Below are 18,804 nucleotides of genomic sequence, written 5' to 3'. Positions count from 1 at the left end.
GGCACCACTGTAGGAGAAAAAGTTCAGCATGTGTACATGTTAAGTTTATGAAAAGTGGAATCCAGGTTTGTTGTGGTTTTGATCGTTTTTTGCCTGCTGATGAAGGATGGAACAAGACGGGAAATACCTTATGAAAAACTCACAAATTATCCCCCCCCCCAAATAGCTAATGATCCTATATAGGAGTTTCAGTGGGTACTTGCCAGTGCAAGGTCTCCCCATCCCATCCAGCGAACCGAAATTTCATGGCACAGAAGCTGCATTATTTGTCAACATTCTGTTGGTGACGCATTTTTTCTCTTACAATTAGAAAGTGTCTAAACGTTTCATTACATAACAGCTCAGCCAAGGGGTGGGAGCTGGTTTGCTGGTGAAAGAAGACAGCCAGTTTGTTGCCTGTTTTATATAATATTTTATGCTGTTTTACTCTGACCTAGGAGGTAAACACATTGCCATTTTAAATATTTTTACAGGCCCAAGCCTATCTGAAGATTGCTGCTGAAATAGTGAAAAGACTGCCAGTTTCTCCAACTTAAAGCCATATTTTTGAGGTTCTGTGACCAGAACTCTACCATTTGAAGTGTGGCGTAGGATGTGACAGAAGAAATGATATATGGAACATGCCTTATTTTTTATTTTGTCTTGGAAAATTAAATGTCAGTACCAACTTAGTGCGATTGTCATATCAAACATTTGAAACAAACTTTCAGCATGCTTTAGCAGCAAAAAGCACCAAAGACCCAACACGTATTTGGAACTCAAGATTTTTAGTGCATCATTCAGTAGGCCTGGTATTAAAGAGGAAGAGATATTTAAAGAGATTTTAGCATCTTTGTGTAGGTACACTGACAAACACCAGAATGCACCACTGCATGTGTGGTCAGTTTGTTTCTCTCTGTCATGTGTCTGAATTAAAGATGAAGATACTAGAAATGTAAGATAATTATGCTCAGCTTTGAAGAGTTATCATTAGCCAAGATTCACTTATAAGCAGTCAAACAATTAACTAAGAATCCCAAGAACTGGCCTTTTTATGCATTGTCTTATCAGCTTATGTTCGATCATAAGATAATTTTCTTATTGTAATTGTCTGGGGAAATTGCTCCATTTCCTTTGTCTTGTTGAGCCTGAATAAACCCAAAAATCAGCAACAAGCTCTTCATTAAAATTAGATGCATCTGAGATCAGGTTGCCAAAGGAGGAAACAAGTGATAAAAATTAATTACTGATGATTGCATATATGAATATTTTCCCGCTAGGAAATAATAGCCCTGAATCTATAAACAAAAAGATCTAATTGCCCTTTTTTTATCGGTGCATACTGTGTGGTTTTGTCTGAATTTCCTACTGCCTTAAGTCTTGCATCATTATTTTCTGCTGATAGAGCCGGTCACAGCAGGGGGAGGGGGAACTGAATATGAATGCATCTAGGATTTAGGCTTACATAAACTGAAAGTGTGTTTGTACATAATGGTGTATTAGTGTCTCTCTATTCAATTCTACATCTTTTTGGTTTATGCCACTATTTGTTCCTGTTACATAGGTTCTAATGATAACGTACAATGACTCATACACAGAATAAGCAAGACAACGGGTTGTATTCAATATAGGTGAACATTCCATCAGGACAATAATTTATCCTTCATGGTGAAACATTCTCCTCCCCTGCTCTCACCCCCCTGCTTGCCCTCTAAATCTGTTTCCCCTGCCTTGCAGATCTGGAGGTAGCTTGTTCTAGTCCAAAAAATTAGGCCTAAAATTTTACTGGGAAAGGGTATGTGAGTAGCTGTCTGATTTTCAGAGTTTAGACTGAATTCCTGCCATTTGGTCTCCAGCATATACTATTCAAATAAATACAGTTTCCCTATGAATGCACAGGATCTGAGATAAAACGTGGTAATGATACTATAGGTAATGGGAAATAAGCTTTCTATCAAGGCTTTTCCAAAGCAGGCTTCCCAAGGGAGCGAAAGCGAGATAGATTGTGCTGAGGCCTTATTCCAGGAGTGCATCTCTCAGCACCACTAAGTTATTTAGTGGTTCGTATTGTAGGGGCAAGGTGCCTCCCATTCTTCCTTTATACTGAACTTGACTACAATGACTTTTATAGCACTGATTGGCTTTTGGAGAGACTGGATCCAGATGCACCATTCTCAAGTTTCCACCTTGGAAGGACAAAGACACATATTTTCTCCCTCTTGTTTCTACTGTGCGTTGGCAAACTGATTCTATGATTAAAAGTTTCCTAGAGCGTCCATGAAACGTTTCTTTATTTTTGTGTTGCAAATTTTTGTGTTGTGTTTAAACAAGAAAGAAGGAATTTTGGCAATTTAGTAACAATATAAATCAGCAATACTGATTTATAAATCCTTGCATCTTTTATCCATAACAGGATCAAAGTAGCCTGTGCATGCATGTATGAATGCTATTGTTGCCATGTGGACTTCTGTTTGGAATACACTAGTAAGAGTTGTTTGGCATCCATCTGTCTCAGGAGACAATGGAAGATTATGCTTTCTGGGGTGAAGACAAACCATTGGAGAGTTACAACACCAGCTGTGGCTGTAGAGACGGATATGAGAGAGACATGTTCTGTTGCAGCTGATGCATGTGTAGCATGGCGTTTCTTCTTTCTGTGCTTCACTCAGCGGTCATTCCTTCTCTGGTTGCCGCTATGGATACACAACCTGATTGTCTCCAGACACTGCAGTTGTCTGCAAGAGATTCCCACATGGTGGGGTTAATGTTGCCATCACATCCTGGCATGTGATGCCCCAAATCTTCCTGATGCAGCGCATGTGGGAGGCATCATTCCTGGCAGGTGTAAGTTGCCCATGTCTCACTACCATAAAGTGGTGTGCTCAGCACGCAAGCCTGGTAGACCTTCATCTTGGTATTGGTCATTGGCCTCACATTCTCCCATACCCTTTTGGAGAGGCGAGCCGTTGCTACAGTTCCTTTGCCAAAATGCTCAGCGTTGATGGAGAAGTTTTGGTTATGGTGGAGCCCAGGTAGACAAAATTGTCTAGCACTTCAAGTGTGTGGTCACCAGTGCTGATGCTTGGAGTGCTGGCGATGTTCTGACCCAGGATGTTGGTCTTTGTCAGGTTGATGGTAAGGCTGAACGCCCTGCAGGTTTGGGCAAAACTGTTGATGAGACTCTGTAGATCTTCCTCAGAGTGTGCTATCAAGGCTGCAAACAACATCTCTCAGATGACCTGCTGCATGGAGAAATGCCAGGTTGAACAGATCCCTGTCGCTCCTCGAATGGATTTACGCACTGTCTTCAGTCTCATTGAAGGTATATGAAAGCAACAAGGAGAAGAATATGCACAAAGAGTTGGGTTGAGAACACAACCCTGTTTTACACCACTCTTTATAGGGAAGGTATCCGAGGATGAGCTATCATATCAGACATGTTTTTTGTGGAAGGACATAGTCATCTGGTGGAGCTTCCTACTTTATTGAGCAGTGTGAAGAGTCCTTTTCAACTGCCCACCCATTGATTTCAGTATTCTCTTGCTAGTATTGATTAAATTGCTTTTTAATCACTGGTATATGTTGGATGGATTTATTGTATTTTACATACTTTTGGAACCTGCTCTGTGATCACTTGATGTGATGAAAGGTGGTCTCCAATTTTTTGAAGCAAGATATCATTTAAAATATCCATACATGTTTCACTGTTAATTTTGAAAAATCAAATAATGAGAACGCATCAGTTCTACTGTTTACTGTTTGTTGCTCTTTTCTTGTAAGTTATCCATTTTATCAGTTGCTTTTCCAATGCTGAAAATTCAGTATTATTGCTATTTCATACATGCAGATGTGTTAGTTGATTACAGAACTGAGCTGCTTTACTTCACTTTTCTATCTAAAAATAAATGTTTAGTGTTTTTTTAAAACAGCAGCAGCAATAAACTCTGTGCTATCTTACAGTAAAAATTGCAAATGTTGCTAAAGCTAGCCACTGCAGAAAGCCATTAAAATACTTCAAGAAAAGGAGCCAAAGGCCTGCTGAAATAGAACAGTCTTATATGACCAAAGACAAGTAAAGATGGAGCCAGGTGATTTGGAAAATCAATAAAAAAATAATTGGGGAAAAAGACAGAGGCAAGTGGACCTCCTTTGAGAGGATGTTCCAAAGTCTCAGCAGAAAGAACACTTGATGGCTCCTAACTGAATGTGTGAAATGCTTCTGTTGAAAAGCACTGTGTTTTGATGTGATACAGAAGTTCTGTTTCGTATGTTTCGGCATTTAAGAGCTCTTATGTGAACTAAAGTTGAAAAATGACCATAAACTTGGCGGGAGGTTTGGTGGGGGGGCACTTCTAGGTGCCTGGAGAAAGTTATTTTTGTGGAACACTTGATGGAAAATTCTAAACAAAATGTGACCCCAAAGGACGATTCAGCCCTGAAATAAATATTTTTCCAAACACCTGGAGCTCCTTCCACCCCATCATATATAAAATCGTCAAGTCTTGCATGCGTATGGCAAATGACTCTGCCTGCATTTGAAATTATCCGCGGATAATGGACAGTTGCATCTGGAGACACTTGCCAGGACCACAATACTGACTGGGAACACAAGCTGTCCCAGTGTAAAAACCAGGCCCAGGGCATGGTCAGTTGAGAAAACTAGGACTAGGAGGGTCAGGCCATCCCCTGGCAGGGACCTTGGGCTTGACTGTTCCATTTTCTAGAGAGATGGGATATAGCAGCATTGGGGGCCCTCCTTGGAGTGTTGCCCACAGGTAAACAGCGTGGAGAGAGACGGGGACAGGATGAGTAGAGAAAGCCGGCTGAGAAAGAACCAGTATGAAGTAACGACATCTGTACTGAATCCACAAAGAAAAGCAATTTTTCTCAGGAGCTTATCAATTATAGGAGTGGAACTGACTGCTGAGTGAACATGTATAGGTTTGAGCATCTCTTTTTATGTTACTTTACCACACTCTTAACACAATAACACCACCACCCAATGGGTGAAAAAGCAGGGGGGCTGTTTTGAGGGCAGAAAAAGTGGCTGATGGTGAGGTTGTTAAGCAGTTGTTGTTGTTTAGTCATTTAGTCGTATCTGACTCTTCGTGACCCAACAGACCAGAGCACGCCAGGCACTCCTGTCTTCCACTGCCTCCCGCAGTTTGGTCAGACTCATGTTTGTAGCTTCGAGAACACTGTCCAACCATCTTGTCCTCTGTCGTCCCCTTCTCCTTGTGCCCTCAATCTTTCCCAACATCAGGGTCTTTTCCAGGGAGTCTTCTTTTCTCATGAGGTGGCCAAAGTACAGTGGTGCCCTGCAAGACGAATGCCTCGCAAGACGAAAAACTCGCTAGACGAAAGAGTTTTCCGTTTTTTGAGTCGTTCCGCAAGACGAATTTCCCTATGGGCTTGCTTCGCAAGACGAAACGTCTTGCGAGTTCTTGCGAGTTTGTTTCCTTTTTCTTAAAGCCGCTAAGCCATTAATAGCCGCTAATAGCCGCTAAGCCGCTAATAGCCGTGCTTCGCAAGACGAAAAAACCGCAAGACGAAGAGACTCGCAGAACGGATTAATTTCGTCTTGCGAGGCACCACTGTATTGGAGCCTCAGCTTCACAATCTGTCCTTCCAGTGAGAACTCAGGGCTGATTTCCTTAAGAATGGAGAGGTTTGATCTTCTTGCAGTCCATGTTAAGCAATACTTCCCCACTATTCTTTCCTGCAAACTGGCATCCTGTTTCGTTTATTTTAAAATAATCTGACTTTTCATGTTTCCTGTGCGACCTCTGATTTGGCCCCATCCTAAAACACTTTCCATGCTAGTTTCAAGAGACTGCAGTCTAGGGACTCTCAATCCTCCATGTCGGAATGATGGCAGCAGCTCCAATCCAGCTGGGCTTGATGTTGTGAGAATAGTTATGTAAAAGTACCAACCATGCTGTGCAATTAAACTTCCCCTACAGAGTAGGAAGAGTAGTCATGGCATAATTGTACACGTCATATAATTGTGCTATTAGCGCAATTAAATGCGTATTTATTTCTTCCACTCTTTATTTTTAGCTGGTGTTCTAAATAAAACTGCTGATAGGGAAGCAAATTAACCTCAAGTGTTTCTTCACACAAAATAAGAGATTTAAGTATACAGTTCTTGAGCTTCTTCTCTTTCCTTTTTGGTAAATAAAGCATTTCCTCAGATTTTGATGGGTCAGACACATGTGTGGTTGTGTTTAGCAACTTAGGTCACATTTTAACGGCTGGTGTGAATACCTTATAAACTGCTGTATGTACTAATGTGTATCCCCAAATTATGTTCAGTAATGGTAACATTTGGTAAATGTTTTGCCAGTCCTGAAACTTCGTAAATGTATTTTTGGCTTGCAAATCTTGGGGATTTAAGGTCCTTGAGATAGCTTTGTGACTGTGGCACAAAGCAAGTATTTTCAGATAAATCTGTATCACTTACAACACTGTAGCTACACTGTTTGCCTGTGCTTTGTAAGGTTGACAGTATCATACAGAAAGAGCTATAGAAACACTTGTTTTTCCATACATCATATATATACATTCTGTCAAAATATGCTCATGTGCATCTCACCTTTTAAACAGCTGTGCATAGGATGCCTTTAAATCTTTATAATGCGGTAGGTTTGATTCCGTCTTGTTCCATTGCGCCAGAAGCGGTTCAGTCATGCTGGCTACATGACCCGGAAAACTGTCTGTGGACAAACGTCAGCTCTCTTGGCCTGAAAGCGAGATGAGCGCAGCAACCCCAGAGTCGCCTTTGACTGGACTTGGGGTCCTTTACCATTACCTTATTTATTGTGTATTTGAAGGATCTATATTTTTTTCACAGAAGTGAAAGTAACGATTGCCAGCAATGAGTAAACAGACCACATCTTGTTTCAGGAACAGGATAGTTCTAAAAGCAAACCATGCAAGGAAGTTAAATGTTAAAAACTTCCATTTCCTTTTCACAACAGCTGCATCTTAGAGAGGTTCTGATAAGGGGCTGAAGAACAGAAAGGCACTTGCAGCCAAAAGAGAGTAAGTGTGAGCTCTTGGGTGCCATGTTGTGATTGTTGGATGAAGGGCGGCATACAAATTCAGTAAATAAAAATAAAATAAAACCTGTGATCCTCTGCATGCATACCAGATGCTCTGCCACTGAGCTATGACCCTTCTCCATTATAATGGCTGGCCTCTCTTCTAGATTGTGGGGCTCAGCTGAGCAGGTTGAAGGAGAATTCAAGCTGGGGAGAGTCAGGTGGAACAGAGGCACCGAACACTTTCTCTGCTGGTTGCTGTTTCCCCAATGCCTTCCCAAGGCTGCTTTTTACCTAAAAATAAGCCCAGTTAGGACAGAAGCACATGGGGGGGGGGAGGCACAAACAGGGTGGTGCTGTGGACTAAACTACAGAGCCTAGGACTTGCTGATCAGAAGGTCAGCGGTTTGAATCCCCGTGACGGGGTGAGCTCCCATTGCTTGGTCCCTGCTCCTGCCAACCTAGCAGTTCGAAAGCATGTCAAAGTGCAAGTAGATAAATAGGTACCGCTCCGGTGGGAAGGTAAACAGCATTTCTGTGCGCTGCTCTGGATCGCCAGAAGCGGCTTAGTCATGCTGGCCACATGACCCAAAAGCTGTATGCCGGCTCCCTTGGCCAATAAAGCGAGATGAGCGCTGCAACCCCAGAGTCGGCCATGACTGGACCTAATGGTCAGGGGTCCCTTTACCCCTTTACATTTACCTTTACCCTCCCAATACACCTTTGTTTGAAATAGCTTCTCCACTCCATCACTTTAAACCAGGCTTCCTCAACCTTGGCCCTCCAGATATTTTGAGACTTTAATTCCTATCATCCCTGACCACTGGTCCTGCTAGCTAGGGATCGTGGGAGTTGTAGGCCAAAAACATCTGGAGGGTTGATGTTGAGGAAGCCTGCTTTAAACCCATTAGACACCAACTCTCTAAGTTTGGCAGCCTGCTATAGTAGTTCATGTTCTGAGACATTCTGCCACCATGTGTGATTTTGTCTGAATTTTTCAGCCATTGACCTCTTGCCTTTATTTCTGATTTGATCATATTAGGGGAAGGTGATTCAAAGATGATTATAGCAATATTTTTCCAAGCTCATTTTTGTTTTTATCTCCCTCCTGTTATCCTTTGCATCTGTTTTAGATTTGAAAGAGGGGATGGCTATCTCATATTGCACCATATCTCTGCCAAAACTCCAAAAACAGCTTGGGTTCTCTCTCAGATCTATGGACACAGAACCATATTTTATGAGCTGCTATATTTTTAGCCAAGCAGGAAAAGGACTAGGAAGCAGTCGGTCACTAAATGGAAATAATCGCAGATGTGGTATTCATAACATTGACTTGTTTTGTCTTCATTTTATGCATTACTCTGTGGTTTGGATCTTGATTCTTGACTCAATTTATTACAGTCAAGCAGCTACTATTTTCTGTTATAGTTAAATTTAATTGTATTGTCTTTCTAGAAAACCTCAGCTTCCACTTGTTAATGTACATTTTTACTTATATCTTTGTTTATAAACTGGGATTGAATATTCCCTACAATGACTATAACTAAATCACTTCTCTTTTGGGCCATGTATATGTTTGGGCAAGCTTGTTAGGGAAACATCTGTTGTTCTTTTTATTTCATTTTGGAAGTGATACTAAAATTACTTTGATTTAAATAGTACCAAGATTTGGGAGCTTGTTTCTTGCGGTCTAGATTTGTCTCATTTCCCTGTCAGAAACTAAGAACAACATTTAAAATAGCGATGGATTTTTTTTTTAAAAAGATTTTCTTTTACAATTTATTTTGGGGGAAATCTCCCTGCATTGCAGGGGGTTGGACTAGATGATCCTTGTGGTCCCTCCCAACTCTACAATTCTATGGTTCTAATACTAAATACCTGTGCAACTATTTTTAAATCCACAAGCAATGTCTGTTGTGGCTAATTTTTGGAGAAACATGGCAATTGTTATGTTGGTGTCACTAGAAAGGATAAATCCTTGGCCAGAGTATCATACTCCAACTGTAGTCAATCTCAGTTTTTCTCTCTCACACACGGTGCTTGCTTAGGCTGTGTACACACGATACACGTAAAGAACATTCCCCGCTGCAAGAACCCTGTTAACTGTAGTTTGTTAAGGGTGCTGAGCAGGGCCGGATTTAGGTTTGATGAGGCCCTAAGCTACTGAAGGTAATGGGGCTAATAATAATAATAATAATAATAATTTATTATTTATACCCCACCCATCTGGCTGGGTTTCCCCAGCCACTCTGGGCGGCTTCCAACAAAACACTAAAATACAATAACCTATTAAACATTAAAAGCTTCCCTAAACAGGGCTGCCTTCAGGTGTCTTCTAAAAGTTTGGTAGTTATTATTTGCTTTGACATCTGGTGGGAGGGCATTCCACAGGGCAGGTGCCACTACCGAGAAGGCCCTCGGAAAGCTGTCCTTTGTCGCTGTTTTTTGGGTTGAAAATATGCTATATGGTAATTTATGGACCTAACAGGTATCTAAAGCCATTTGCACATGTTGCCATGCAGCCAGTACATGCAGAATGTAAGCACCCTATATATAGAAAGGAGCAAACCAGGGATATTTTAGGGAGCAGGCTAGCAGGCGGGGGCCCATTACTTACATCACAGGAGCCTACACAACACAAAACACTGTTGCTGTATGTAGGTTTTATTTTATTTGATTTTTATCTTATATTTTGGAAATGTACATCCAGTTTTTTTCCCCTTTAAATTTTTTTGGGGCCCCCAAGAGAGTGGGGCCCTAATCTATAGCTTGTTTAGCTTATACTTAAATCTGGCACTGGTGCTGAGCATTAGACCTCTGTGTGGGGTAAGCTACAGTTCACGGGAGTCTGGTGTGGATGTGTGCTTAAAATGTACGGTGTGTGCACAGCCTTAATCTCTTTAGTTAGGGCTTGTCCACACTTCCATTCACCCTGTGCCTAGAAAGCACAGGAGGGAGCGGTTTTCCTTTTCCCTGCCACCTTCCCTGGGAAAACCCTCTCTGCCCCTGAATTGTAGCACAATCCATAGAAAACCCATTGCTGCAATCCAGTGGTGAAAAATGGGTTTTCCTGGGGGGAAGCAGAAGGACCAGCAGCAGGGCACACCCTTGATTCAAGCAGCTTTGCAGGATTGCAACCATTGAGTCCAACTCTACTACATGAGAGCCAGCATGGTGTGGTGGCTAAGAGCGGTAGACTCGTAATCTGGTGAACCCGGTTCGCTTCCCCGCTCCTCCACTTGCAGCTGCTGGGTGACCTTGGGCTAGTCACACTTCTCTGAAGTCTCTCAGCCCCACTCACCTCACAGAGTGTTTGTTGAGGGAGAGGAAGGGAAAGGAGAATGTTAGCCGCTTTGAGACTCCTTAGGGTAAGTGATAAAGCAGGATATCAAATCCAAACTCCTCCTCTTCTACTACTACAGTTGAGATACTGTTATTTAAATTATTTGCAGCGGTCTCATGTATTCTCTGATTATATTATTCAAAATTATTGTAGTAAACAGCTCCTTTGAATTGTTTTAATTGCCAGAAGAGCCCATATGCCATCTCAATATAAACATTATTTTAAAGATTAATGTTGGATAAACTTGTTAGACCTATGTAATGTTGACTTCTACAAACATCATGTATGCATTTTAGGTGTATTTATTTACATTCATATATATGCTTCACAGTGTTATGAATGCTTGCTTCCAGTGCACTCTGCTATGACTAATATTAGAAATCTTTTTTCTTTTTAATGATTTTCAATCCACTTAAACATGGGAGTCATTTCCCTCTCAACCAACTATGGTTCTGTTCAGCAGTAAAAAGGACTAACCTTAATGTTTTTGATTGCTGCTGTTGCGCCAATGTAATGACACTTCATTTTTCCCCCCTGTGAGAGCCAGCCTACAGAGAGAGCTTGTCCCCAGATTCCTAACTGTAGCTGTGGTGATCTTATTGGCATTCTCTGACTGCTGCTCATTCTTACACATGAGCCCATCCAGATGAAAAGTTATTATTTCTAGTTCCTTGGTAACTTTATCGCTGCCTCTGTGGGAGGTCTGCTCCCACTTGACGATAGTGGCAGCTCCAAAAATGAAGTTTGTTCGCAGCAAATTGATTATGTTTATTGCATTTTGATTAAGACAAATACTCCAAGTTTAGTGATACATTATGAAAAGGAGTTTGGACTAATTCCTGGAATCCATCAGTTACTACAGGCGTAACCAGTGTGACAGTTCCTCAGCAGTGGAATGTTTGCCTAAAAGGATTTAGCAAAGTATCTGCTGAGAAGGATGTGGGGGGGGGGGGGACTTCACAAATTTAAATCCCTTGGAGAGCGAATAAAAAAAACCCTGCAAGCATCTCAGTGTATACTTTGATCTTGTTATGAATCTGCAAACTCCCTGAGGATAAGAGGAGAGAAACCAGTCGGTGAAGCAGATGCCTGAACGACAACATCAGGTGAGCAAGGCCTGATGAAAATGTTCCAAGGAACCTGAAGGACCTAGGTGAGCAAATCTCATGACTACCATTCACCCATTATGCTTAGTGAAAACCCTAGTAGATGTCATGTATGAAATATTTGCCCTGCTTTTTCATGTCAGGTATTCCACAGAGCAAGTATTCTCACTCCCTTGGCTTCTGTCTGCTGATTCGTAGGTTACATACCTATTCAAACATTCTGAGCGTGGGTAGAATCACAACATCGAAGGGATTGCCACATCTTGGTGAGCTGTTAGTGTGCAGAGATTGTGTGCCTAAGCTTACATGGTCATGGGCTGTCTGGATACAGAGCCAATAAATTCTTGGAGGTTGGAGTGGAGCTAGTGGACACCATTCCATTAATTCCTGCGCACGTTGACTCTTTACCAACATTCAGAACATCTGCACTGGATTATTGGATGAAGGTTTTGTGACTGTAACAACAACAACAACAACAAAATATTATTTATATGCTGCCTATCTGGCTGGGTTTCCCCAGCCACTCTGTATGGATCCTAACAGAATATTAAAAACACAATAAAACATCAAAATTCCCTAAATGGAGTTGCCTTTAGATGTCTTTATAAAAGTCAGATAGTCGTTTATTTCCTTGACATCTGATGGGAGGGCGTTCCACAGGGCGGGTGCCACTACTGAGAAGGCCCTCTGCCTGGTTCTCTGTAGCTTCACTTCTCACAGTGAGGGAACCGCCAGAAGGCCCTCAGTGCTGGACCTCAGTGTCCGGGCTGAACGATGGGGGTGGAGATGCTCCTTCAGGTATGCTGGGCAGAGGCTGTTTAGGGCTTTTAAGGTCATCACCAACACTTTGAATTGTGCTCGGAAACGTACTGGGAGCCAATGTAGGTCTTTCAGGACTGGTGTTATGTGGTCCCTGAGTGTCACTCCTATGCCTCTTTTTTGTGGAAGCATGATGATCTTGGCCTTCATGCCACTCCTATTATCCAGCATGCGCTCTGATAGTGGAAGATGTCATGATCATGGTTGCAATCTACCAACTGACAGTTCATGAAGACAGACTTAGGGATGATCCTTGCATCTTCAAAAACCAATGCCATAATTATGGACAAGGAATTTCATACAGTGGTTAAACTCCTTGACTAGAATCACTAGAATCAAAAGAGAGACAAGTTTTAATAGGCGTCAGGCCAATCCTGTTTGGTTTTCTGAGATGGAAAACTAAATATAAGAACCCTGCTTGCAGTAGAGCATTGAAATGGTTGGAAGCCTCATTATTTTCTGCTCACTTGTTTCCATACCACCTTCATACCAACTGCTGTGGAAAGGCAAGCAGAAAAGCAGCATGTACAGCTGGTATGTGGGGGAAAGATAATATGCAACCCAAACTTAGTTCAGACTGAAAAGTCGATAGGTCGAAGATGTATAATCATTGTATGCTCTTAGGTACTATACAGCACTGTTCCAGGATTTTCTTTTTCATTTTTTCACATTTGTAAACAGAGATATTTTGCTCACTTATGACTACATTATTCATAATCGCTGTGCTCCATTAGCCAGATTCTTTTTTAAAGTGTTCAGAACAAGCCAAAATAACACCCAAGCTGTTTATCTTACGATTATCTAATTAGGTCTGATTTGACTTTAATAGGATTTTTTTAAAAGATCAGATTATATTTGCTCCTTATGTTTATTGCTCCTTATGACTAATCACAACATGCATGTAAGCTGTTATCGCTGAAGCAAGGGAATTGCAATCAAGAGAATGATTTGTATTGTGACAATACCTCCTCACGAAAAGCTAGTCTTTCTACGGCATTAGAGCTTGTTTGCGTGTAATTTCATTTACACATTTTTAAGCTTCTTAAAAGTGACGAGAAATGCATTACAAATAGTTGCGGAGGTGTAAATCTTGTATGTTGCGGAAAACGGTGGCATTCATGCTACAAATGGCGTGGGTGGAGCGAACAGCGGATTATTCCCCCTCAGTCTCATAACGCTGGGACAGCGGGTCACCCATGGAAATGAACTGGCAACTAGGTTGACAGACACGGAGCCCTTATTCACGCAACATGTATTTAAGGCTGCAATTCTAGCTCTTCCCCACTGCTTAATGGGAGCTGAACTGTGGAGGGGCCACAGCCACATCTACAGCCCTGCCACACACAAGTAGGGCAAGAGGCCAGTCCGGAGCTGAATGAAATCTGGACTGGCTCAGCCCTTCCCTGCATGTGGATTACCATTTCAGGGCTTTCCGTTGGTTGATGTTGGGTGGGATCCTGCCAGTGGCACTTTCGCTCAGTTCAGCAGGTGGAACGGGAGTCCCATGCTTGTAGAATGATGCTGGCATAGGCCAGAATGGCTGGGCAGGGGAATACCTCTGCCCACTTGACAGCGCCCACCTCCCCAGCTTGGGGCAAAGGAGCTTTGGATTCCTCTCCCCTTTATGGAATTTATGGTTGTAAGGCATGGTGATAGCTTCTAGTCTGGATGGTCTTAAAGAACGGCTGTTATAACCACCAGTTGTTGAATATGAGTTTATGACCTCCAAGATCAGAAGTGATATGCCTCTAAATACTAGTTGCTGGGGTTCCCATAGGCTTCTGGTTGGCAGCTGTAGGAACAGGATACTGAACCAGATGGGTCTTTGGCCTGTTCTTATGACAAGCAATAGGAGGGAACAACTGTCTTCCTGTTATATTTGTTCACTTCCTGTTACTCTGCCCTCTATGGCAAACAAAATGCTCTGTTGAAATTCCTTATCTGATGTAGCATGACTATTACATGTGGCCCTCAATGTCATTTTGGTGGCCCTCGGCAACATTTGAAAGCCCCCAGCCCTCACACTGCCTTCCCAAAGCCGCATAAGGAGGCACTGGGCTTTAGGAAGGGTGGGGGCTCTTGACGGGATCCCAGAGTCCTCCCATCTCCTTCCCAAAGCCTAGTTAGCCCTTTCCCAGCTTTGGGAAAGAGGTGGAAGAGCTCTAGGACCCTGCCATAGCCTTATAGTTCTTTCCCAAAGCCCATTGCCTCGCTTACCCAGCTTTGGGATGGCAGTACGAAGGTTGGGGGGTGTCAAATTTTGACCTTGCTTCCCCCATCCCCGTGCAACAAGGCTGAGTGCAGCACGTGGGTTCTGTGTCAAAGTACTCTTGCGATCCACTTGGTATGAGAAGCTGAACTACCTTGATGTAGATCGAGTCTGAAAGCAGGTATGTAACAAATGTGTATTAGAACCGCCAGTGTCTTTTTATTTACTGTACTTATTTTTTAACAAATGTATCACCTCTACCAGTTGTTATAGTTTGGATGAATTTGAAATGAACATATGACGTGAAGGAACCGCTCCCATTCTGCAGACTTACCCAAGATAACAGCAATTATCTATTCTGGGCATAATTACTTTCTGGGGCAAAATTGTAGCTGATTGTGGATAATACCTGAACAGTACCTTAGCAGTGCTCTTCTGAAAGCATTCTGATGTGAAACAGGCCATTTTTCTGAGCCTCACAGAATCTGTTAATTCCACTAAAAATATAGCTGGCCCAACTATTGTTAGCTCTTTCAAATTATGCATTTTACCTTGACTTGGGCTGCACAGAAAATGATTTGTGCAGAAGAAAAGAGTGGAAATGGATGAGATGGGCTTAGGCTGGAGAAATGAGGCATGGCACACTTGGAGCTGCTTTTCCTGATGTTTCTATTAATTTTGATGGGGGTGAAAAAATGAAAAAAAAGGAGTGTGTCATGTGGTCACCAGTTAGGTACATTGCCAGGAAGCTTCCACAGGGAGATTATATTCTTGCTGAAACTGGTTGAATGTTTGGAAAATATTTTCCCTGTTGATCTGATTATTCAGTGTCTGGATTCCTTTATTTTCCATGCAGTCATTTTGCTGCAGATTTTCACTTGTGAGCGAAAGAGTCAGTCCTTCATAAGAGTGAACCCTGCATGTGAGAATGGATAAAAGGAAAGGAGAGGAGGCATGAATCTAGTGACTACCTTGCTTTAGTGGCTGCAGTAGGGGCCAGGCTTGAGGCTGGTGGACATGCATGGATCCTAACAGCCAACACTTGGGGGATGGAGAGAGTGAGCCAATTGAAAGTGCTAATGAAAAGTACCGTATTTTTCGCTCTATAACACGCACCCGACCATAATACGCACGTAGTTTTTAGAGGAGGAAAATCCGCAGGCATGCCACCCGTAGGCATTCCCTCCATAACACGCACAGACATTTCCCTTTGCTTTCTAGGAGGGAAAAAGTGAGTGATGGTGCAAAAAATACGGTATGTATGTTTGTTTGTACTGGAGGAGAAATAAAAGTCAAAATTATACAGATTCCGCCCAAAAATAGTTTCCTGCGCTGTACCAACTCAGAAAGTTGATGCAAGTTCATGGTTAATGCAGGGGGCTTATCCACACCCTGTCTAATTTTTTGATGCTAAAGTCATTTGGCCTTCGCTCATTTCCAGTTCTGCTTTATGTAGGCACTGCAGGTAAGTTGCTTCTTCAGTTCACATTAAATGGGATCGAATGTGTGGCATTGTAGATAAGCCATTAAATCAAATGAATTATCTAGGTCGTTGTGTCCCTTGGCACAGCTGTTCTGCAGCATCATGGAACACATCGGCCAATCTCTGTTTTCCAGTGTAAAATGCTGCATTCTGGGCTAAACAGTTGGCTTAGCCTTTTCCGCTGTAAAGCAGAGGCTCTCTCCCTTGTTCTTTTAGTGCTGCTTGCCAGTGACGCCAGCTTGCCTTTTAAAAATCCTCGTACCAGCTGAAATCTGCTTTCCAACAGTACAAAAATGTTCAAGCCCTAGCAGTGAGGCTGGTCTGCATTATCAGACAAAGAAAACCAGCTGTGAAAAAAGTGGTTACAAGCACCCCAATCCAGTAAAGGCAAACTGTGCAGAAGCAGGTACTTACTTACTTTGCCAAACCTTTATTAGTCATTACAAGAATAGGCCATGATAAAACATCCATATACAGTGGTACCTCGGGTTACAGACGCTTCAGGTTACAGACTCTGCTAACCCAGAAATAGTACCTTGGGTTACGAACTTTGCCTCAGGATGAGAACAGAAATCGTATGGCTGCGGCGGGTGGCCCCATTAGCTAAAGTGGTACCTCAGGTTAAGAACAGTTTCAGGTTAAGAACGGACCTCCAGAACGAATTAAGTTCTTAACCCGAGGTACCACTGTACAGTCATACCTTGGTTTTTGAACAGCTTAGTTCTCAAACGTTTTGGCTCGCAAACACCACAAACCTGGAAGTGAGAAGTGAGTGTTCTGGTTTGCGAACTATTTTTGGAAGCCAAACGTCCGATGGGGCTTCCATGGCTTCTGACTGGCTGCAGGAGCTTCCTGTAGCCAATCAGAAGCCGTGCTTTGGTTTCCGAAAGTTTTGGAAGTTCAACGGATTTCTGGAACGGATTCTGTTCGACTTCTAAGGTACGACTGTATATATACAAATAAACAGCCATGTAAAATATATAATGAGGATTTTCACTGGGATTTTCTTCCCGCTAAATGGTGCCACTCACCACTCCTAAATGATACTATTGACAAAAACTCAGCCACTCGGGTAACTGCATTCAGTCCCGCTGGACAGATGAAATTTTGTTACCTGCAGTGAACTGTATGGGTTTGGTCTGCAAATATATTAATCAAATATATTAATCAGCATTGATATTGAACAGTCATTTGGGGAGGTGGAGTATCGAACACAAGACCACTTCTAAACAGCCTACTGATACCTATCTTTTTTGAGGGAACGGGATAGGTATCTTTTGACAGTCTGTGGCTTGAGAGCTGCTGCAAAAAGCCCAGCTGATGGTTCTGTCTACAGCTGTGCACTATTCCCTGGTGACTCATAGCATGGCCTTCTTTGTTATTGCACCCTGATTGTGAAACCCTCTTTTTTTGGAGGTATGCTTGCCCTCCTCACTGACGTCTTTTTGATGTCTGTTTGACTTTTGGGGACTGCTGAGATGGATGTTCTGTTGTATTCACTGTGAATCACACAGTGCTGGAATTTTGTAGAACATGTGTGAGTTTTGATAATTTTATGTTGATTTTTTTAATGCTACAAATTATTGTAGTTCTTGAGCACTGTCCTGGAGAAGTTTAAAAATAATAATGTGTGCATAGTTGGTGTTTTTTTAATGCATAGCCATCTCTTTGGATCAGGGCTAAAATGCACAGAGTCCCTTTCCAAACTTTAGGCAGAAGCGGTGAATAAATTGTAGCCCTGTGAGCTAGATATAGAAAGAAATATGTGAGTCTACAGCACCCCAGGCCATAGGCAGCATTGCCAATAGTGAGGGGTGATGGGATTCATTGTCTGACAACATGTGAAGGCAACAGGTTCCCCACATCTGCGTTTCTGTGCTCAAACTGGCAAGCATTTCACTTCTTGTAGGGTAGAAGATTCTGAACACACTTGTACAGGTAGGTGCCTACTTTGGGGAAACTGGGCCTAAGTCTCTCTTGCAGTTTGTGTGCCTTGTATTAAGTGACCCAAAACATTGTGATTAACCACCCATTAAATTCCTCCTGATGTACAGCCTTCATTTCTTTCTTTTTCAAAAATACTTCTTTTATTATCATAGCAGTATAGGAACATAAGAAGCTGCCTTATACTGAGTCAGCCCATTGGTCCATCAAGCTCAGTATTGTCAACCTAGAGTGGCAGCAACTCTCCAGGGTTTCAGGTAGAGCTTATCTCCCAGTCCTACCTGAAGATGCTGAGGACCAAACCTGGGACCTTCTGCATCCATAGGAGTTGTTCTTCCACTGAGCTATGGCCCCATCCTCAGTACATGATTTTATCAAAACCTGAGAGCGATTGTCAATGAACAAAATGGCTGGGAATGAACAAAATCACGATCCCTTAGTCAACATTTCACAATAATGTTGCTAACCAAAAGCTTATCCGAAAGATACCGTTTAATCTTCCTACCCACTATAATCCTGGGTTAAAATAAATATAAAGCGTATTTCCTTGATCTACCTCGTAATAGATAAAACATATCTATATCTATTTTCCATAATGCTCCTTCACAAATAGTAGTACATCATAAATCTTATTTGGTTTTAAACCACATCTTTTACTATAACCAATAAATTTCTGTCATTTTGCCATGAAATTGTCTTGCCTCTTTCCTCTTTCTCAGCCTCTTGGAAAATATGTTACTTTGGCTGCGACTGCAAAATCCCACTTTCCCCTCCATTCTTTGATGGTTGGTATGATTTATAACCTCCAGGATTTAGTACAAAGAATTCTAGTTGCAATGACTACACAAGAAACCAACACCTACCACTTGTTCCTCTGT

At 42.2% G+C, this 18,804-nt stretch overlaps 1 protein-coding gene and 1 long non-coding RNA gene across 7 annotated transcripts in view; both read left to right on the top strand.

Moving 5' to 3' along the window:
• Positions 1 to 2,262, top strand: part of NUBPL (NUBP iron-sulfur cluster assembly factor, mitochondrial) — a 60,841-nt gene extending 58,579 nt beyond the window's left edge. For all 6 annotated transcript variants that reach the window (XM_080979169.1, XM_080979166.1, XM_080979167.1 and 3 more), the window contains one exon: positions 474 to 2,262. In XM_080979169.1, the coding sequence (XP_080835295.1) occupies positions 474 to 536 (63 nt within the window). In that variant the 3' untranslated portion in view covers positions 537 to 2,262. The remainder of the gene's footprint in view (positions 1 to 473) is intronic.
• A 4,598-nt stretch (positions 2,263 to 6,860) lies between these two features.
• Positions 6,861 to 8,777, top strand: LOC308465019. The gene is made up of 2 exons (XR_013980219.1): positions 6,861 to 7,023; positions 8,156 to 8,777. It is a non-coding gene; the product is annotated as an uncharacterized lncRNA (long non-coding RNA).
• Positions 8,778 to 18,804: the final 10,027 nt, after the last annotated feature.

The sequence above is a fragment of the Podarcis pityusensis genome (genome assembly GCF_964106645.2).
Source record: "Podarcis pityusensis genome assembly, chromosome: 1".
Lineage (NCBI taxonomy): Eukaryota > Metazoa > Chordata > Lepidosauria > Squamata > Lacertidae > Podarcis > Podarcis pityusensis.
Note: the sequence above shows the minus strand (reverse complement) of the source record. Positions and strands in the feature narration are given on the sequence as shown.